The 20,542-nt window shown below is 34.9% G+C and overlaps 5 protein-coding genes across 11 annotated transcripts; 4 read left to right on the top strand and 1 right to left on the bottom strand.

Annotated features, from left to right (window-relative positions):
- Nucleotides 1-101: 101 nt before the first annotated feature.
- On the top strand, nucleotides 102-5,997 carry LOC139113631 (serine/threonine-protein kinase prpf4B). Of its 6 annotated transcripts, XM_070674916.1 has the most exons (7): nucleotides 102-455; nucleotides 547-712; nucleotides 2,330-4,032; nucleotides 4,133-4,303; nucleotides 4,413-4,544; nucleotides 4,660-4,838; nucleotides 5,152-5,997. In XM_070674916.1, exons 3-6 carry the CDS (start codon nucleotides 2,344-2,346, stop codon nucleotides 4,816-4,818), a joined length of 2,151 nt encoding a protein of 716 aa, XP_070531017.1. In that variant the 5' UTR covers nucleotides 102-455; nucleotides 547-712; nucleotides 2,330-2,343; the 3' UTR covers nucleotides 4,819-4,838; nucleotides 5,152-5,997. The 6 variants fall into 6 exon arrangements, with proteins under 6 accessions (XP_070531017.1, XP_070531019.1, XP_070531016.1 ...); XM_070674918.1 differs by having other exon boundaries at nucleotides 102-323; nucleotides 4,660-5,997; XM_070674915.1 differs by having other exon boundaries at nucleotides 4,660-5,997.
- Nucleotides 719-2,283, top strand: LOC139113638 (phosphatidate cytidylyltransferase, mitochondrial). Its single transcript, XM_070674930.1, has one exon. It carries the CDS (start codon nucleotides 845-847, stop codon nucleotides 1,952-1,954), a length of 1,110 nt encoding a protein of 369 aa, XP_070531031.1. The 5' UTR covers nucleotides 719-844; the 3' UTR covers nucleotides 1,955-2,283.
- A 345-nt stretch (nucleotides 5,998-6,342) lies between the features above and the next one.
- LOC139113636 (E3 ubiquitin-protein ligase RNF13) lies at nucleotides 6,343-10,861 on the top strand. 2 transcript variants are annotated; one of them, XM_070674926.1, is made up of 8 exons: nucleotides 6,343-6,787; nucleotides 7,448-7,795; nucleotides 7,869-8,061; nucleotides 8,146-8,357; nucleotides 8,437-8,611; nucleotides 8,688-8,843; nucleotides 8,917-9,120; nucleotides 9,195-10,861. In XM_070674926.1, exons 2-8 carry the CDS (start codon nucleotides 7,616-7,618, stop codon nucleotides 9,404-9,406), a joined length of 1,332 nt encoding a protein of 443 aa, XP_070531027.1. In that variant the 5' UTR covers nucleotides 6,343-6,787; nucleotides 7,448-7,615; the 3' UTR covers nucleotides 9,407-10,861. The 2 variants fall into 2 exon arrangements, with proteins under 2 accessions (XP_070531027.1, XP_070531028.1); XM_070674927.1 differs by lacking the exon at nucleotides 6,343-6,787 and adding an exon at nucleotides 7,158-7,349.
- Nucleotides 10,862-13,610: 2,749 nt separating this feature from the next.
- On the top strand, nucleotides 13,611-14,928 carry LOC139113642 (replication termination factor 2). Its single transcript, XM_070674933.1, has 3 exons — nucleotides 13,611-13,812; nucleotides 13,943-14,326; nucleotides 14,410-14,928. The coding sequence occupies exons 1-3, from the start codon at nucleotides 13,744-13,746 to the stop codon at nucleotides 14,806-14,808; spliced, it is 852 nt and encodes a 283-aa protein (XP_070531034.1). The 5' UTR covers nucleotides 13,611-13,743; the 3' UTR covers nucleotides 14,809-14,928.
- Nucleotides 14,912-20,449, bottom strand: S1p (membrane-bound transcription factor site-1 protease). Its single transcript, XM_070674908.1, has 12 exons — nucleotides 19,120-20,449; nucleotides 18,679-19,020; nucleotides 18,402-18,586; nucleotides 17,969-18,266; nucleotides 17,750-17,901; nucleotides 17,379-17,659; nucleotides 17,202-17,304; nucleotides 16,872-17,130; nucleotides 16,531-16,805; nucleotides 16,179-16,462; nucleotides 15,737-16,010; nucleotides 14,912-15,389 (listed from the first exon to the last, which is right to left on the bottom strand). The coding sequence occupies exons 1-12, from the start codon at nucleotides 19,660-19,662 to the stop codon at nucleotides 15,029-15,031; spliced, it is 3,357 nt and encodes a 1,118-aa protein (XP_070531009.1). The 5' UTR covers nucleotides 19,663-20,449; the 3' UTR covers nucleotides 14,912-15,028.
- Between the last annotated feature and the right edge of the window lie 93 nt (nucleotides 20,450-20,542).

The raw sequence follows: 20,542 nt of genomic DNA, 5'->3' as shown, positions 1-20,542 counted from the left end.
TTATCAGCCGGACGAATATATCGAAATATATATATATAATTTCCGGAGAGACTGGTAGAGGCGCACTAGGCACCGGAAATTCGTTTCGTGCCTTCAAGGGCGTGCACAACGTGCAACGACCCACGTTTCGCTGCGGAATAGCGGAGGTCGGGGTCGGTGTGTCACGTTTAAAGGGCAAAGGCGAACGAGTTGCTTCGTCACGGAGACATTTCGTAATGACGACCTGTATTTTTTCTCACCTGAGCTCGGCCAAGTGAAATTCGCGTCACATCCGATTGAAACGCGGGAAGTCGCAACGCCCCTCGCCACCCCCGACTACGAGGGTAAGCCACGATCGTTTCCTAATGAACTGGCATTTGCTTACGCGTATGCAATCATCCGTCCGAGATCGTTAAAATATTCCAAACTGCATTGAGAGCGACTGATGGTCTCGTTCTCGACGAGCACCCGGCTTGGTTAGTTCTTTCTACGTGGCAGAAAATTGTTCCATCCCCTTGACCGAGTAAGTAAATTCGAATGCGAACTGTTTAAGTGTTGCGTTTTTAGGTTAACTGGGCGATCGTGTTGGGACGCATCATTTGGAACTAAAACGAGAGACGCACATGCGAGACCTTGAAAAAATTACCCGCATCGTTCCTCTCTCGGATCCCGACAATTGTATGAAAACTTCATGGTGCAAGCTATAACGTCAACTGTTTCTAATCGTAAAGCGGTATGTCCCTTTGAGTTTAGAAGTTTCTCATTAAAATTATATCGCAATGTAAGAGATTATGTAAAATTATAATTATTGTTAACGAGCACTTCGGAAACTGTCTTATTAGAGCGTCGAAAGTAACTTAAGACAATGGAAAAATTAGTCAAAATACCTCAACTGAGGCAGTTACTTGGAGAATTCCCTGGAAACATGAAATTCTGTTTTGCTTATGGATCAGGTGCATTTAAGCAATTTAATAATGATGGCAATAATATGCTGGACCTCATATTTGTTGTACGCAATGCCAACAAGTGGCATGCAGAGAATTTAATGAAAAATCCAAAGCATTATGCTCAACCATTAAGATTTCTTGGCCCGAAGGCAATCACTAACATTCAAGAAGGATCAGGTGCTAAAATATTTTACAACACATTGGTAAGAACGAATCAAGATCAACTCATTAAGTATGGAGTGATTTCTGAAATTTCATTAGTGGAGGATCTGTTGGATTGGAATGATCTTTATCTATCAGGAAGATTGCATAAACCAGTTAAAGTATTGGTAGAACCAGATGAGACTTCTCAGTTACCTACTGCTCTAGTGCAGAATTTACACTCAGCTGTACATGCAGCCTTATTGTTATTGCCTGAGCATTTTACAGAAATCGATTTTTTCAAAAGAATCACTAGTCTGTCTTATCAAGGCGACTTTCGAATGATTTTTGGTGAGAATAAGGATAAAATCAGCAATATTGTATTACCACAATTAAATCATTTCAAGCAGTTGTACGAACCAATCTTAAAACATTTCGACAATTATGTAGATATTCCAAAATCTGACCACATGGCCGTTACGTGTCATCAAGACACTAGCCCGGCGACTAAAGTCCATCATTTGAATCATTTGCCCCGAAAGCCTCAAGTTAAATTAGTCAGAGCATGGTCTCATGGCCCGAGATCAAAAGACACGGAAGACTGCTTGCGCGCGATCGCACACGACCCGGAGTGTTGCGAGATATTAGAGCAGTGCTTGAAAGAAATTGTTTGGAGATCTAGCGTGACGCAAAGCTTAAAGGGAATCGTTACCGCGGGTGTCGTAAAATCCGTTAAATACAGCAGCGCCAAGATAATTAAGATGCTACAATCGAATTCACTACCCAATACGAACAAGTCACTACCTGATCCAGCTAAAATTAATAAAATTATTAAAACTGTTGCAAAAAAAACAGAACCTAAAAATCCTGAGAAGCGCGTCGAGTAGTTACCATTATACTTTTAGAAAAAGCAAATTTAATTCTTATATATGTATATATACATATTTGTAAATTCATATACAAAGCCTGAATCGCAAATAAAATGAATAGTTGCACAGAACAATGTAACATTTTATTTGAAGGTATTATATGATACCTTCAATCTATGGCGTATGCTCGTAAAAAAAAATAATAAAGCATTTTTCTTTTTTTTTTTTTTTTTTAACTTTTATAAACTTATTTTATTTTATTTATCAAAATAAAGTAAAACATTGCCTATTAAAATATATTTTCCAATATTGCAAGAGTTTATAAGATATATATTACATATAATTATTCATAAATGCTTTGTTAGACTTCTAATGCTTTTGTTGTATTTTCAGTATGTAATTAGACTATGACAGCGATGGATTCCGATTCTGAGAGTCAGGATAGTGACGATGGACGACGATTTCGTTTCGAGGCTACACGTAAAGATTCGGTTGCACCTGTGGATACCGCGGATAAAGTAACGCCTAAGAAAAAGCACAAATCATCTTATAACGAGAGTTATTGGGACAGGAAAGAACGATCTAAATACGAAAGTGGCAGCAAAACCGATATCAAGGATCTCAGACACTCCACAAAGCATTCAAAGCATGAGTCGAAAAACTCGAGACAAGACGATAGCAAAAGTTCACACAAAGAGCACAGGGAAAGTAGATCTGGATTCGGCACGAATGACAGAGGCTCTAAAAATTCTAACGATAGTGATGTAAGGGAGAGATCGCGTGACTTAAAACGGCAATCCGACAGAGATCGGAGCGTTCACCGGACGCAACACTCGCGAGAACATTCGTACGAGAAAAACCATCACGATGAACGGACGATGGGCGATAAACACAGAAGTCGATATCATGAAAAATATAAGCATCGTTCTCGCGACGGAAGTCGAGATAGATCTTGTCAATCAAGTAGAGTGAAATCCATGAACGACGATCATCGACCTCGAGAGGATCACGGGAGACACGATTCGTCTAAGAAGATATCGGTAAAAGAGAATAGGTCGCAAAATTCGAAGGATTATTCTTCGCCTAAAAATACCGAACGAGAATACAACGAGACTCGCTCGGACGAGAATACTAAGGATTTGTCGGTGGAGGCTCAAGACTACAAGGATTTAGATTTGTCACAGTTTGACGTTCTATCGGAAACTGATGAGAACTTGTCCGATGATCAGGATTCCGAGACTCGAACATCATCTTTGCACTCGCGAAAAATTAAACTTAAAAGGCATGATTCTGAAATCCGATCGGAAAATCGCGCGACAAAGCGAGAGAACGACAATGAAACTAGTGAGAAAAAACGACGGGAGGAATTAAAGGTAAAGACAAAAAGTTATGATCCGGCACCTAGTTCTAGTAATGATAATCCTAGTGCCGTTTCAGATGCCTTATTCGACTTCGCATCACACGCGTCGCTCTTAGTAACGCAAGAGACTAACATGGACTCTGAGAGAGAAAAGTCTGAGCATTGTGAAGATAATAACGCGAAACGTTTGACTTCACGAGAAAAATATTCACGTTCTAACGTTTCTTCTGAAGAGATGCGATTATTGAAAAAAAATACAAATCAAACCGGATCTACGTATGGTCCGATTTTACCACCAGAATTCATATTTAATACGTCTGATGGCGAGCATAATTTAGAGACAAAAATTCATAAAATCAATGATGAAATCGATGGAAAAGATATCAATTTAATCGGACCTTGTTTGCCACCTGGATTAAACGATCGTCGAAGTATAGAGCGAGAAGACACAATGGATGCTTCTGTAACGGAAGCTGATGCTGTTTTCGGGCCAGCACTGCCACCACATTTGTTACAACGACAACGAGAGAATAATTCGCAGGATAGAATTATCGGCCCTGTACCACCTGATACTCTGATATCACACGAAGAAGGTTTAATTACAAGTCGAGAATCAGATGATGATTCTGCGATAGGTCCTCTACCTGTGGATCATCCAGCTCTAAGAACTAGCCGTGTACACGAACAGTTAGATTTAAGAGCACAAAGAATTAAATACGAAAAATATTCAGAAGAGGTAAAAACAATTAAAAAATTTTTTTTTTATAATAGCATTTTATTATTTAAATATTTTAGGATTTATTCAAGTTTTGTTTAACGAGAAAAAAAATTTTTAGACTGATATCGGAAATAAACGCGAAGAATGGATGACTGAATTACCACCCGCTCAAGCTGCTAATCTTGGATTGGGCCCGCGCAAATTCAGACTTCGAGATGGCCCAGATATGTCAGATAGATCATGCTGGACTGACACACCAGCACAAAAAGCACGGAAGAAAATAGATTCGGTAAATAAAATCTAAAAATTACTATGCATTGCCATTGTATGTGAAACATTCTATGTTAGTATCGAGCTGAAATATACATGTCTTAAAGTATGCGTATTTTTTTACATAGGAAACAAAAAAATCTAAAGAATCAACGAAAAAACATTTAAATGAATTTCATAAAAAGGAAAAAAGCAAGAGCAAAAAAATCGAAAAATCTTTATTAGAAATGCATCAAAGCAAGATTGCCAAGAAAAAGAAGGTAACTTTATTCGTATTTTTTAAGTTAATATCATATTAATTATATAATTATTTTAAACAGAAAATATTCATGTATTTATTACAGGGCTTATATACTTTTTATTATTTTTTTTTAGAAAGAAGAAAAAGAAGCGAAACAAACGGGAATATCAACGAGAAGGCCATTTGATAGAGACATCGATTTGCAAGTTAATAGATTTGATCAGGCACAGAAGAAATCTATTCTAATGAAAGCGCAATTACTCGACGATAGGTTTTCGCGTGGGCAAATTTAAATTATCACGGGGATAAAATGGTAATTGTGAATAACTGCAAATTACGATGATTGTAAATAATTGTTAGTCGTAATGAAACTCTATATTAAATATATTCAAAATGTATACAAATTAGCAGAGGTTGAATGATATTTGAACGGTGCCTTGAATTAAAAACAGAGTTCTTGCCATTTTGACTGACAATTTTACATAAATGTTTTAGCAGAATATGCACATTAGCTTTGTTATCAAAGTATTTCTATTTGCAGTTTTTTATAAAATTTTCTATAAAATCACATTTTACTCAGAATCAATTAACTTTCGTCTAATTTTATTTCGATTCAATTTTTTCAGTTTCTCAAGATTAAATGTTGCATCACGACTATCACGAGTACATATCGAATGTACTGTTTTAGATAAAGCTTTTCCAATCATACTTCTTGTATAATACTTTGTATCTCATTATGTGCGATGTAATTGCGATATATATGTACATACGTGCATATAGCACTGTTTTGCATGATGGATTATAAAGACGACAGTGACCTATGGTATGTATTAATAATAATTGAATGAATTTCTGCTCATGTCTAAAGTAGATATGCTACTCGTTGTTCGTGTTTGGCGTTATTGTATCCTTAAGTAAGATAGTACAAAATAATGCGATACTTGGCAATGTTAATATATATTTTATAAGGTACATATCGGTATAAAGATACAGTAAGTATGTACTGCAAGTAAAACCATATTGTCAGACTTGTACTTTTGAGATACTGATTTCGCGTATATATATGCACCTTTGCAAAGGTGATTTTATATTTTTAATTAACCTTATTTTTTTTTAATTAACTTGAAAATTGTACATTTTATAAGTACTACAACAAACCATGCGCATGCTTCGCGTGCGTTATTTTTTGAAAGGTCCCAATTCATGCGCGTTATTATAATTGGGAACATTAATTAATTATAATAATTTCTTGCCGGTTCAAGAAACCCAATTACAAACTACAAAAAAAAATCATGCGACTTACCGATCTGCATGAGCTTCAGCGGAGTTATAAATTTCTGCCGGTGACTGTAACATAAAATTGAACAATATTAATGTAGACGTGCTAAAAATAGTTAATGTTTAAACAAAAAAAAATGACGCGTATGTATTTAATTCTTTAATAAAAATAAATAAAAATAAAGTTAATAAAATTATGAATTTAAAGAAAGAATTATTTTTTACTAACGCGATATCATTTAATTTTCTATCTTAATTAATTATCAAGAAGTGCTTGTACATAAAATTACAAATGTTACGTAATAAAAAATGACATAATCAAATGATAAGATATAATTAGTTAATTTGGATAATAATTAATTATATATAAATATAATCAGGTAATATTTCTCATTCTGAAAAAAAGGAAAAGAAAAGAAGGCAAAGGAGCTCGGGAAGATTCATATCTGCAATTATAAACTTGGGAACGGGGATGATTCGCATTCCGAGGCCTCTCTCGCCCACGCACGCGATTGGTCGTGAATCCTACGCACTTCCCAACCCAAGTACATACAAGTTTGCGAGTACGTTTGACCGATTGACAGCTCGTCTCGTGAATCAACGATTGCTCCGCCGAAATCCTCCGGCATTTTGCAATTTGATCGACCCCGCGTCGGTCACCTGTCCTGCTGTTCCGTCGACCCTCCCGTTTCGCCTGATGTTCGCGAAGAGGCTCGAGGAACGAGGAATGAGACGCAGCTAACCTCGAAAACGACAACGTCCGCGTTCGTGACGTGCCTGTACCTTCCGTCATCCTTGTCACGCGCGTTCAAGAAACGGGGATCCGCCAAAGTGGAGGAAGGATATTTAAAAAACTAAAGAAAGAGAGGAGAAAAAAAAAACGATCTTCGTCGATAGCTGGTCGAGAAACGTTCGCGACGCAGAGTGATTAATGATCGCGAGCGAATGAGAAGCTCATGATCAACTCGGAGTTTGGAGTACGGAGTACGTATCGCTCGACGTCCCTCCCGCTTAGCGCTGAAATCACACCGTGGTCATTATCGCGACGACGATTTATCATCGCGTCCACCAGCCGCGAAACGAAGCAAGCGAGCTCGTTGACTCGTTTCGGGCCTCGACATCGATGCACGCAACGCGAGATGTGAATCACACACGCGTCTTGTTCGCGTGTGACTCCTGCGTATTTATCGTATTATCGCTTTCCCTTGTTCGAAACAGTCGAAACGTCTTTCGTCGTCGAACGAAATTTCGCGGCAAGAAAAAAATCACTTCTATCGTGGACGGTCCTCGATCGCAACAAGATCGAAGGTTCCTCATCTTTTCTTTGCTTTTCCGACGAACGATGGACCACGGCGACAGCTGCGTGGAGTTCGGAGTTAAATAACGTTAGCTTTGTCTTGGAAACTTTTAAAGCGATTCATCGTAAGATTGTTACGCGACCTAAATGCGGTTTGAACTTTTCGAGAGGCTGACAGGCCGCGTGTTTGTTTAATTTGATTAGATTAGGCGTGTATTGTGAATTACTGGGCTTAGAATATATGTGGAGGTATCATCCGTTTTCTCGTCAACGTTTCTAGTTGCTAGAGATTTCGTGTTTGGAATATAATTCTTAAGCTAAAGTGAAATGTAATTCTTCTGTTCTAGAGTGGCCTAGCTAAGTATTTTACGATGTATCTTCTGTCCATGTTGGGTGTCACTTTTTACGGTATCAACAAAATAAATTTGGCGAGCATAGAATGAACCACTCATCGAAATCTTGAGCAAGTATTAAACTTGATGCATGCTAAGGTGGACGTTTAGATCGACATCAAAATGGGCCAGGATTGTTTGAGCCACCAAATTCTGCTATGGCTTATCTTTCTGATCTTCTACACTGAGTTTAGTAGTGGGGATATTCTAGTTTTCTCGGCAGCGGCGAGACATCAAATCGAGGAAGAGTTTCGCGATATGCCAGCCAAGTTTGGAAATGTAATACTACCGGAAGGCATTAAGGTTGTTTAATTTGCTTTATAATAAATTATGTACTTTTGACTACAATTTTATATTATATAATGCCATTATATAGGGCATGGTAGCCTATGCCGAGCCTGCCACGGCGTGTCACGCGATACAATCTCCGCCAAACCTTACTGATTACGACGGAAATTGGATCGTATTAATACAACGTTTCAACTGCAGCTTTGAAATAAAAGTTCGAATGGCACAACAGGCTGGATATGACGCTGCTATTATACACAATGTGAACAGCAATGAATTAGGTAACGTTAACCGTATATTAATGATTATAAAATGCTACATATATTGACGAAGAATATGGTAAAAAGATAGCTATTTTATTTTAGAACCAATGTCGGCAAAGAATTCCATGGGAATTTCGATACCATCCGTGTTTGTTAGCGAAATTACAGGACTTGTTATTAAAGAAAATTATTTATACAAGAACCAATATTTTATATTAATTAATGACGATCTGCCATTTAATATCAATACCCATTTGCTCTTGCCTTTTGCTATTGTTATTGGAATATGTTTTTTAATTATAGTAATTTTTATGGTAAGTACTCAATATGATGACAAGAGCCAAATATAAAATATTTTATAGGCTATTATATTATTAATTATATACTGCACAGATTGTCAGATGCATAAAAGATAGAAGGCGACAACGGAGGCACAGACTACCTAGCTCTAGTTTAAAAAAGATTCCTACCCACAAATATATGAAGGGTGATCCATACGAGACATGTGCCATTTGTTTAGACGATTACATAGAAGGAGAAAAATTACGAGTTTTACCTTGTGCACACGGTACATTTTTTTTACAAACTGCAACACTTTAATATATTTAATTATTAAAACTGCTAATAATTATTTATAATTTCAGCTTACCACTCAAAATGTATTGATCCATGGTTGACAAAAAATCGAAGAGTTTGTCCTGTCTGTAAAAGGAAGGTTTTTGCAGCTGACGAACTAATTGCGACTGATGAAAGTGATTCGGATGATGATACAGCACCTCTAATTAGCAACGGTTACCAAGGTGCGAAAATATTTTTTTTATGATTAATAAATAATATGCACTTGCTGCAAGCTTAAAAAAATTGTTCTTCTAGGTACACAAGGGGGAACGTTTACGCGACAGAGAGAGAATCCTTTTAGCAGAGCTAGAAGATTACAAGTTACACACGATAGTACTTCTAGCGATACTAGTTCCGATTCTGAACAGTCTGTTACTATCGAAGACGATGTTAACACTAGTGCTGGTGAACCATCTAATACCAAGTTTTTTAATGTGTCCGAAACTCATAGTATAAACGGTAAGATTAATTACTAATTGTCTGTACATATGTAGCTAAAAAATACTTAAATTACGTTTGTTTTTCATATATAGGTGAATCACAAGATTTGGAACATTCGTCCAGTAGTTCTAATCTAATACTAACAAATAAAACTTTATACACGGACGCTGAAGATATTTCTGCACCGACACGACGCGCAATCAGGGCAATATCCGCGATATCAAATTCCGATTATTATGTCGAAACTTCGAATAATACGTCAGTGATGGCCAGTAGTTCCAACAGAAACGACGTTATTACGTAATGGCCTGACATAGCTGTGACTATCATTAAATATTACGAGTCATTTGTGTCTCGCGGAAAGATCTTTTCTTTTGTGAAAGATACGCTGGTGCGCTTGACATAGAAACTACATAAGATAATAAGGATAAATATATATTATATTCGTAATCTGAAAGTAGATAGTATTTTTAATACTTATAAAACAAATAATTTTTTTTTATTAATAATGCGACTTTGCTTTATGACAAACATTCTTTTGCACTAATGAGTCAAGTATGTATTTGGCGTATTACGCAAATAATATCGTTTTCTTTTTTTTTTTTTTAATGGGTATCACGTACAGTATAACGGAAAGAGATTAAATTTACATTTTATACGATTGCGAACATCTATTGAAATAGATTTTAAATTTAATTCACATAAAAAACAAATATTTATGTATAATGAAATGTATATATTAATGTATAATTATTTGATCTGTAATTTTTTCATTTCAAGAACAATGTATTGTACCATTGATTGATTTTTTAATTTTTAATCCTCAATTAATATATTTTTTATTCGAAAGAGAGATATATATATATATATAGGTAAGACTGCAAATTCTAATTTATAACATTTAACAAAATATTGTTTTATACATTAATTTTAAATACTTTATGTTTGTAGACTTTGATTTATGCTTTGTTTGATTAATTTTATTCGAAATTGCACGCTATTGTACGGTTACCAAAAGTCTAAAATATGATGTAATATATGCTTAGATAAATTATTACTACTTTAATGATAAGTGACGAATATTGGTGATATTATAAAGTGACGAACGTAACTTATTAATTGTCAATATCTTGTCTGTATATATAATTATTATCCATTAATACGTCTAACAGTCAAGAGACCAAAAATGCGCAGATTCCTTTCATGCACGACGTAGAATACTGTGGAATTTCGAGTTTATACAATAAGTTGATAAAAATGGATCTTTAACCGCGTTAAGTTTTCTGGAAAATTTATTGTTACCTAAGATATATAATCTAATTATTTTATAAAAAGTAGATTAGTACTTATGTATGAAAGGGATTGTATATAATAATATGACATGTCGATAATACGTTTGCTACTCTGAAAATCGTACTTATTCAATTTCTGATCAATAACTGAAGTTGACGGTACGTACTACATGATTTTATAATATAGAACACTCATATATTTAATTTAAATTAAATGCGAAAAAACATTAGCGTTACGTTAATACATTATTGACTCTATTATTTTATAATAAGATTGTGATTTATAGATCTGCTTGATTGAGGTATTGTTGAAAATTACGTGGTCTTATCAAATTAAAAATATTCTGTTATTCACTCTTAAACACTCACGTTTAATGTAATTTAATTTCGGGATAAAGGAAAAATAATGTTGTTTAAACAAATGTATAAATATCGTTTGTGAATAAAATAAAATATAAAATTGTAAATTATTATACATACCTAAAGCAATATGTGAGATAATTTTTCACGATTAAAAAATAGGGGCAGTAGGGCTAGCAGGGAAGTGGACGTTCTCTCGCTCGTTCTAATACTTTTTTCCCTCCCCATCTTCTCGATCTCCTCGTTCTCTTTCGGTCATCAAGGAAATTGCGATCAATTACAATCAGAGAGCCCAACTCGGAATCGCGGCTTTCACGTGTATAGATACAGAGGCTCGTCCGTGTGAAGCCGGCGCTTACGGCTGCCGTCGGATAGAAGAAAAGGCCAGAACTATACACTGTCTGTCCTATTCTTTCGCGGCGTCGCAGGCAGTTATCACAGATTCACTTCACACTAGCATCGCCGAGTTATAAGATGAGAGCAGAAATATAAACTTAACAGTAAAATAAAAAGATTTTGTAATGATTTTATAATTAAATACGCGTAATTTTGGAGCGATTAACGACGCGTCCGCACCCACGAGGCTCCGCAATTAGACTGACCGTCAGAGATTTCGGCGCGTAGAGAGAAAGATTTCGATCGCGAACGAGTTTAAATTTATTTAGAATTTTTGCCGATATGTGTATCGGTGAAACTCGCTTTAATGCGCGTAGCTATTATGCGATAACTCAATCTCACGTTTCTTGATTAAAACGAACGCCATCGATCGGATCGTTTATTGTTAATGAGCGGATTAAATTTCTACATATAATTTAATTGGCGGGGTTCGTTTTACACCGCGTATCTGAAAATCACTCGCGCGTGCTGGCCACTAAAGCTCTATTTGACTTTACGATATCGCGGATGAGAAGCGGCATGTCTAATTTTTATTCACAATAATCGTCGAAATAATTGAGTGGCTTTTTTGCACGTTATCACTCTCGCTTTCTACGGATTAACTTATTGTAAAACTGCGAACTCTCTTTTTCTTATACCGACAAATGTCTAAATAATTGCCTTTACGAGTATGCTTCGCGGGAAAAAAATTGTCCATAGCGGTTAAATTATTTTCTTTTTTGAATATTAAAACAAACCATGCGCACGCTTTGCATCCGCTATTTTTCAAAAAGTTTGTTGTCAGCGGAATGAACGGCGCCAAAAAAGTGCGCATAACGGTAAAAATAAACGGGTCGCAATACAAAATTTTTCACACTCATTGGACACTCGCGGTATCATCCCCATGCCGACCAATTACAACCCTTCTCTTATCACCTGATAGGTGGGAACGTTTTTTCCCTAGTGCGCCAATTAATTACCCCCCCCAACATAAGTACCGTTATCACGACCGCGCTACCCTCATTTCGCGCCTAAATGTAGTCGGGAACGGATGTGTAAAGGGGGGATAACTGTTCTCTACCGGAGTTCAAGTTTAAGTTCACGGTCACTTCGATGAGTCAGCGCCTTGAGGAGTCATAATTAAATAAAAGTTTCATCGACGATACATCAAGATACATCAAGATACATCAAGATACATCAAGATACATCATATTTCTTTTGTCAAGATCGAGGATTTAACGGAAGCGTCGTGGACTATCCTGCGAGCGATCTAATGCGCGATGAAGTATTATGTGAGTGAGTGTGAGTGTGAGTGTGAGCGTACAGTTTTGCGTTTTTGTATATTATACGGGGTGTTGTGTTTAAGTTATTATAAAACAAGGTCGCTTTTCTCGTGATCGGAATATTGTTTCGCGCTCTCGGGTTATAATTCGCGTTTTCAATTTATTTTTAATTGATCGTTGTACAGCCCGGAGTATTCGTCGGTCCCTCGCGGAGTGTCGTTTTCTGTTTCGTTAGCCGTGACTGATAGTGCGTGCGCTACTGCACGCAATTCGGGGAATTGGCATCTGCTGCTTGAGATTCGCGTTACGCCGGATTGTGCGACGCGTATTTTAGTAGTTTTATAAGTCCTATTCGAACAATTTTTCCTTGTTTTATAATAATTTAAACTAAGTATGAGTGATATTGTAATAAAATGCGCGGTGAATATGAGTCATAGTGTTATGAAGTGCGCGGTGAATATTATGTGAGCGAGTGTGAGTGTGAGCGTACAGTTTTGCGTTTTTGTATATTATACGGGGTGTTGTGTTTAAGTTATTATAAAACAAGGTCGCTTTTCTCGTGATCGGAATATTGTTTCGCGCTCTCGGGTTATAATTCGCGTTTTCAATTTATTTTTAATTGATCGTTGTACAGCCCGGAGTATTCGTCGGTCCCTCGCGGAGTGTCGTTTTCTGTTTCGTTAGCCGTGACTGATAGTGCGTGCGCTACTGCACGCAATTCGGGAAATTGGCATCTGCTGCTTGAGATTCGCGTTACGCCGGATTGTGCGACGCGTATTTTAGTAGTTTTAAAGTCCTATTCGAACAATTTTTCCTTGTTTTATAATAATTTAAACTAGGTATGAGTGATGTGTAGAATGCATCAAAAATTTTTAACCACACCGGTTGTACTTGCAGAAAATATGAAAAGTATATACAACCGACAGTCCGCAGTCTGTTTAAGTGGGACGGAAAATTTTTGCTGCATTGTACATTAAAAATTTATATTACATTATATCTTGAAAATGTCGTACAATACACATTTCGGTGACTCGGATTTCGTACTATTTAAAATTATTTAAGACTCCGCGATGTTACCGAGAAGCGGATCTGCGTTATGTGCCGGCGACGCCACGAAAGAACAGGACAGACAGTGTATAGCTCTGGCCTGTTCTTCTATCCGACGGCAGCCGAAGCGCTGGCTTCACACGGACGAGCCTCTGTATCTATACGCGTGGAAGCCACGATTCCGAGTGGGCTCTCTGATTGCGATGGTTGCATTCAGTTTTCAGTAGCTTTCAATCGAGTTTGGTTAGATTCTGTCACATACTGTTTATTGTGAAATATAAATCATGGGTTGTGACGGTGGAACTATTCCTCGTAGAGATGAACTTGTTCGAGTAAAAAAAAAGCCAGAGCAAGTAAGATTAGAAAACATATAATTTCGCTTGGAAAGCGATCTTTGTGATGAATATTATTGTATTGTATATATCAAATGTAAAATAAATTTGGTGTTTTGTTTTTTTAATTATTGTATTTAAATGTTTATAGAAAGACAAAGACGCAGAATTAGCTTTCAAGTGGAGGCATTGTACAATACGGCAATTACCATTGCAATCACCGATCGTAGGTTGTAGTTTGGGTCGCTTATACAGCAAAGAATCTGTGTTAGAAGGTCTTTTGGACCGTAATACTCTCCCGGAATCTGCCGTTCATATTAAGAACTTGAAGGATGTAAAAAACCTTACATTGACACCAAATCCAGCATTTGATGGTGACAAGGCTGAGAAAGGGGATGGTTATAATGATGGAGGCAAAAGTCCATATATTTGTCCAGTTATTGGTTTGGAAATGAATGGAAAGTATAAATTCTGTTTCTTGTGGTCATGCGGCTGTGTAATGAGTGAACGTGCCTTGAAAGAAGTGAAAAGTGCAGTAAGTATAATATTTAATGTTTTTACTGTAGAAATAAATGTTATTTAGAGATTAACAAATAAAAAAAAAAAAAAATTTTACAGTTATGCCATAAATGTCAGCAACCATTTGAAGAAACAGATATAGTTATATTAAATGCAGAAGGTAATGATTTGGATCTCATGAAGGAACGAGCAGGGATTAGGAAATCTAATCAAAAGAAATCAAAGAAAAAGAAATTAGATGATAGTGAATCAACAGAAGAAAAGAAGACAGATGAAGTTTCTAAAAAAAAGATAAAGAAGGAGGATAAATTAATTCCTAAATTGAACACCAATGAAACAAAGGCTGATGATCCTGCTTATAAAAAAGCTAAAAGCAATTATAGCGTTGCAAAAGATCCTAAAGCAACAGAAGTTTTTAAAAGCATTTTTACAACTCATAAATCTGCTACTGAACAAGATAAAGCACACTGGGTTACTTACAATCCATTTTATAATTAATGTATGTAAAATAAATATTATTATTGTATTAAGTTAAATTATTAAAAATTAATCCGATAAATAATGCAATTTTTTAAATGTCAAAGTAAAATATCTACAAATATATGTTATATATATATATTCTAAAGGCACATAATATTTAATTTAAATACATTTACTTTTATAAAAAAATATCTTAATTATACGTTTTATGTACAAATATTTTCGCGAAATTATCAAATTACATTTGTGCAGGTATTCTACGTACAACCAATGCTCTAATAGCTCTAAATATTCTGAGTATCGCACGTTTTCTTCGCGAATGTCTGTTCAATCCCAAGTAATTGCATAAATACACGATTATTATCACGATAATAATAATTATTATTACGTAACTCCATTGGTATACCATCACTTCTTTGCCTCCCTGATTTTCTTTTATATCATAAGCCAAAAGGTCTATATCGAGATGTTGCAACGTAGGGATGCTAGCACCGCCAACTCGTCTTTTAAGCCATAAAGTATCTGTATCTTGCAGTACTGAATTTGCTGCGCTCATAGTATCTCCTACAGATAATAGCTTCTGAGGCTTGTAAAGTTCTCTGTAAAAAAAAAAAGGAATTAAAAAAATTAATATTTGAATAAATATCGAGAAAATTTAGAAATTATTATTAATAATAAAATAAGTATGTAATCTACTTGAACACTTTACACGAAAGTCATCCATTTATAGCTGTGGCCTTTGATTATTTTATTCTTTACAATTACATAATGTAATGAGAGATGCAATTTTGAAACATCTAAATACTTCGATGATTTTCCTTTAACATGCATTTACTTTTTCGAAATCAAGATGAAAACAGGGAAAAGAATTGGATAAGTTTTACGAAATGTTTAGTATTAGATTAACATTTTATATATATACACATGTGACTGTAAAATTACTTACATTGATACCGATTCATTAACCGGTACGGGCACGGCATAATTCGGAGTAATACATAATGGAATAGATTTAAAACTGTTGGGTGGTTCGTTAGTCATTAATACTTTACTATGACGACTAAAATGATTCTCTTTCATTCGAAATGGTAATTCTCCTATTTTTATACTACTGGTTGTTTTAACAGTTTTATGTTTTTTCTGATTTTCATCCATAAAGACAGTAGGTACGTAACCTGTCGTTGTATATTCTAAGATAGCATCGAGCATCCAAAAACAAGCTGTGAATAACAAAATTATTGCAGTAAATAATATTTGAACTATAATAATATCATGCAAATTAAAATTTATAAAACTTTTCAAGAAGAAAAAAAAATGTTTAATATGTTAAAATATTATTTATCAATATTTAAAATATTTTTCATTAATTTTTCTTCTGTAATACATACATTTCTGTAAATGGCTATCATCAATACAATTTGAATCTCCATAAACAACAAGTCTACCAGATGTACTTGTCTGTTCTTTAATAGGATTTTTTTCATCACTCTGATTCGCTTGATCTATTTTATTATTAATCTTATCATCATGCGCCATCTCAACATCTTTTTCATTAATCACTTGTAAAAGTCCGAGTATTGGTACAAGTTTAGGTGTTCCTGATTCTTTTTCTAGCAGCTCTTGACCCTGATCGTACAACTCCGCGTAAAGAATAATTCCGTCTTTTGGAAATCTTTAAAAGAAAAATAAAATATGCTGTTTATAATCTAAACCAATTTTCTCAAACGTAAAATACTTTACCTAGTTATTGTAGAGCCGGACGCGAACGTGACTGGCGCATGTTGGCCAAGGGTAAATTGACCGTTTCGTACTTCGTCACTAAATGCTATACCCCAATTAGGATATAATAAATCATTTATGGCTGGAATATTCGCACCTCCTGTTTCGGGTATCCACCATCGACGAGTATTTTCGTCGTAAAACTTTATTTTTCGCATGACTGCTATATTGTACCAGTCTGCAAATACAATTATTGATAGACTTTCTTCTTCTACGTCACGTTTTAGTTTTGCTACCTGTAATCGAATTTATTATTTTAATATAGAAGACACTTCGATATAAAAGAAAAAAAAAAAGTATACTTCTTCTGGAAAAAATTCCTCTTCTGTATCTACGATAAGCAGTGTCCCATAATTTTTTGCGTCGAAACAAGTGAACGGATAGCCTAGTACTTCTAGATAATATCCAGCATTACGTAAATGCTGATACATATCTTTAAAATTAGTATGTATATGATCTCCGTTCCAATCAAGAGGATCGTTTTTTACACGTAAATCGTCTCTCGGAAAATATCCAGGTGGATATCGCAAATTATGGAACTGATCCCACAAAATACGTTTACTAAAAAAAAAAAAAAAAGATATACATAAATTCGATATTCGTACAGAAATATTTCAATACTTTTTACTCACTTCCTAGGAGGTGTGGGTATAACTTTCGCTTGTAACGGAAGTGTTACTGTCGATTGCCGCGGTTTACCCGCTCCATCGCTTTCAACTGTTAGCAAGATATGGCCTGTACAAAGATTTAATTTTCTTTAATTATTAATAAAAATTGAATTACCAAAAAAACGAAATTAATATTCGAACCTTGTGCGATGCCTTGCCAATCGTGAGATGTCGATGGAACCGTTATCGCAACTGCTAACCAGCCAGACCATGGCCACAAGACATCGCTATGTGTTATTGCCACATCAATATGTTCACCATTACCGTTACCAGAATACGGATGCCATGTAAGATTAACTACATTTCCAGCCACACCCAAACCATTTATTATAGTTACATTGACGATTGTGGGCATACCAGTATGGTATATAGCTTGAGTACAGTATGGCCACATATACTGACACTCTGTCAAATCTATGTAGCTAAATTATCACAATTTATTATTAATCAAATCGAATAAAATTAAATTACGGAAAAAAACGTAATATTTTTTAGATAAAAAAATAATTTACCTTGGATGGAGCGTAACAATAGGAGTGTACGATTGTAAAAAATGAAATGCCCGCAAGAGATCTAATTTTCCAGCGCCTTGCTCGAACATACCAATTCCAGGTAAACGACGGGCTGAATTTAGTAATGCTTGTTTCATACTTGCTGGTGTTACCTTACATACATTTATAATTACTTATTAAGTATGAAAATGATATTTATATTATAGAATTTGTAATTACCTTTTCTTTATTAATTTCGGATCCATTTGTTTCTACAAATGCACTAGCTAATAGCGCAACCGCACCAGCAACAACTGGACTAGAAACGGAGGTACCGGAGAGACTTCTACATCCATTCTGCAAAGCAGATCCTCTTACTCCCGATCCATATATGACTAGATCAGGTTTGATTCTACCATATCCGTGAGGTAATTCCCATGTGGTCATACCACGTGAAGAAAATCTTGCTATTTGATCGTCCCAATTAATGCCTCCCACACCAATCACGTCCATTTGATCGGCAGGATTATTTAAAGTTCTGTCAAAATAAAATAGAAATAAAAAAATTAAATTAATAAAAGAAATTAATAAAATGTATTTAATTAAAATAAGTTTTAAAAAATATAATTTTTTTTTGTTTTAATAAACTACTTAAAAGTATTATTTTATTTACCCATATAACGGACCGTCATTGCCAATTGCTGACACCATAATAATTCCATTAGCTGTAACTTCCCAGACTTTATCAACAAATGGTTGATCCATAAAATCTGGACCACCAATGCTCAGATTTAACACTGTTACTTTTCGAAATATAGCATGATTGAATGCATCCAAAAACCATGAGGTATAAGATACCTGTTATATTTTAGATATAATAAAACATCGTACATATTTTTTTAAGAAATAAAATTACAAATATAAAAAAAAACAGAGGAGAATAAAAATACCTGAGCGTTTGTAAAAACGCGGAAAATATAAAGATCCGCATCTGGAGCGAAACCAAAACAGTCTCTAGAAGAGGACGCAATAACACCGGCGACAAACGTACCGTGGCCGAGCCCATCTTCTCGAGTATTTTCATTCGTCCAGTTTATTCTTTCTTTAATATTTTTAAAATGTGGATGACTAGCGGCAAGTCCCGTATCAAATATCGCTACTTTTATATCTTTTCCAGTAATGCCCATTCTCCATAGTATATCAGCTTCAAGTATGTACGTGATTTGCTTTGATATAGCTCTTAATAATTTTCGCGATGTATGTCGGTTTGTTGACTGTCCGGACTCAATATTCTGAAAAATAAAATATTTTGTTTAATAGTAGTTTTAGATGCATTATTTAATCGCAAAACACAGCTATTACATATTAAAAATGTTAACTTGTAAACTTACATTATCATTAATTTTTCTTTTAGAATTTTTACGAGTCAAAATGTTAGAGTCAGTCGATGTTCTATTGACAAATTTTAAAGTTCTACGTATAAGTCTTTGCGGCGATACAGTCTTTACAAGTGGATGATTATTTAGAGCCCCCAGCCCTTCATATTTATCGGTCTCTTTCAAGTATACAATATCAAAATCGCTAGGATATATAGACGCTGCATTTTTACGAAGTATAATCCTCCAGTTCTTAACATTAAACAAGTTCAATGCAGATCGTATGTAATTCTCTCGCGTGTGTGCTGCATAGTAACCAGTAAATTTGACTATATATTCATTTTCAACTATGTGAGAAGAAAATGTAACTTGAACTTCTTGAGTATCCTGACAAGAGTAGCCCGAAGATGTAAATGTTTCGTACAGTGAAGGTTTTGCAACACACTCGTCAGCATCGTGTTTTTCAAAGCTGCTGTTCGAATAATCGCGACTTGATCCATGGAGAATACAGAGCAAAAGTAACAAGGAGATGTATAGTGAACATGTGTGTAACTTCATACTATTATTTCTGATTGAGAACTATGCTTCATGCTTAACCAAGATAAACATTAAACTAAAGTGCGAAGACGTTTGAAAGATAGAATAATTTTTTTTTAACATATAAATGTTTTTCCTTCGATAATGTACTTATACATGTGTAAAAAAATTGGTTTTTGTAATCAGCTCGATGCACAGCTTGAAACTAAGCCTTTGAAATTAATTTCCGATGGTTCGAAGAGTCTAAAACAATCCTGAAAGCAGTCACGCTTATTCAATTCTTTTATTAGCAATCCTCACATTCTAACCTTGATAAATTCAAGAGGCTTCTACCGGAAAATGACATTAGATATTTCAGACTATTTACAGAGCACATTTTAACTATGAGCTGCTTTACATCATTACGGAAGATTTTTACGTTAACGTGGACCACTCGATTTATTCGAATGCAGTAGAATGCAGTAAAAAATGTGCGGATAACGTAACACATGTAAATAAGCGAGAAAATGACGGGAACGTTTTGTTTCTTCTAATTATCGAGAACATTTCTCCACTTTCTGCACTCTAGCGCGTTATTATTTTATAAACTCTCTTTTTATTTTATCATATCTTGCTTAATTTTATTTATATTAAGTCGTATTTTACTTAGTTTTGCATTATTTAATTTTATTTATATTTAATTCTGCCTTATTTAATTAAAGGTGATAAATCAGAATGGAATTATTTTATTTTTTATTTGCTTAGATGTGGTACTCTGGGATATTCTAAAAAACCACATTCTAGGTAAATTAAGATTTATATAAAATTGTATATTTAAAAAAAAATCACGTTTTCTTAGAAAAATCCTCAAGATTAGAGAGTATGTGGAAAATACATGACTGTCGCCGCAAATACAACGATC

The sequence above is a fragment of the Cardiocondyla obscurior genome, linkage group LG03, assembly GCF_019399895.1.
Source record: "Cardiocondyla obscurior isolate alpha-2009 linkage group LG03, Cobs3.1, whole genome shotgun sequence".
Lineage (NCBI taxonomy): Eukaryota > Metazoa > Arthropoda > Insecta > Hymenoptera > Formicidae > Cardiocondyla > Cardiocondyla obscurior.
The sequence above is the reverse complement of the archived record's forward strand: the minus strand, read 5'-3'. Positions and strand labels throughout refer to the sequence as shown.

Bases quoted from the DNA above. Each gene is read 5' to 3' on its own strand.
- LOC139113638 (XM_070674930.1), top strand. From the start codon at position 845: ATGGAAAAATTAGTCAAAATACCTCAACTGAGGCAGTTACTTGGAGAA.
- LOC139113631 (XM_070674918.1), top strand. From the start codon at position 2,344: ATGACAGCGATGGATTCCGATTCTGAGAGTCAGGATAGTGACGATGGA. The intron at 4,033-4,132 runs GTAAAAACAATT...AAAAATTTTTAG, and splicing joins ACGAAAAATATTCAGAAGAG to ACTGATATCGGAAATAAACG. The intron at 4,304-4,412 runs GTAAATAAAATC...TTTTTTACATAG, and splicing joins CACGGAAGAAAATAGATTCG to GAAACAAAAAAATCTAAAGA.
- LOC139113636 (XM_070674926.1), top strand. From the start codon at position 7,616: ATGGGCCAGGATTGTTTGAGCCACCAAATTCTGCTATGGCTTATCTTT. The intron at 8,358-8,436 runs GTAAGTACTCAA...TATACTGCACAG, and splicing joins TAATTATAGTAATTTTTATG to ATTGTCAGATGCATAAAAGA. The intron at 8,844-8,916 runs GTGCGAAAATAT...TTGTTCTTCTAG, and splicing joins AATTAGCAACGGTTACCAAG to GTACACAAGGGGGAACGTTT.
- LOC139113642 (XM_070674933.1), top strand. From the start codon at position 13,744: ATGGGTTGTGACGGTGGAACTATTCCTCGTAGAGATGAACTTGTTCGA. The intron at 13,813-13,942 runs GTAAGATTAGAA...AAATGTTTATAG, and splicing joins TAAAAAAAAAGCCAGAGCAA to AAAGACAAAGACGCAGAATT. The intron at 14,327-14,409 runs GTAAGTATAATA...AAAATTTTACAG, and splicing joins TGAAAGAAGTGAAAAGTGCA to TTATGCCATAAATGTCAGCA.
- S1p (XM_070674908.1), bottom strand. From the start codon at position 19,662: ATGAAGTTACACACATGTTCACTATACATCTCCTTGTTACTTTTGCTC. The intron at 17,902-17,968 runs GTAATTACAAAT...AATGTATGTAAG, and splicing joins CCGAAATTAATAAAGAAAAG to GTAACACCAGCAAGTATGAA. The intron at 17,660-17,749 runs GTAAATTATTTT...GTGATAATTTAG, and splicing joins ATTGTTACGCTCCATCCAAG to CTACATAGATTTGACAGAGT.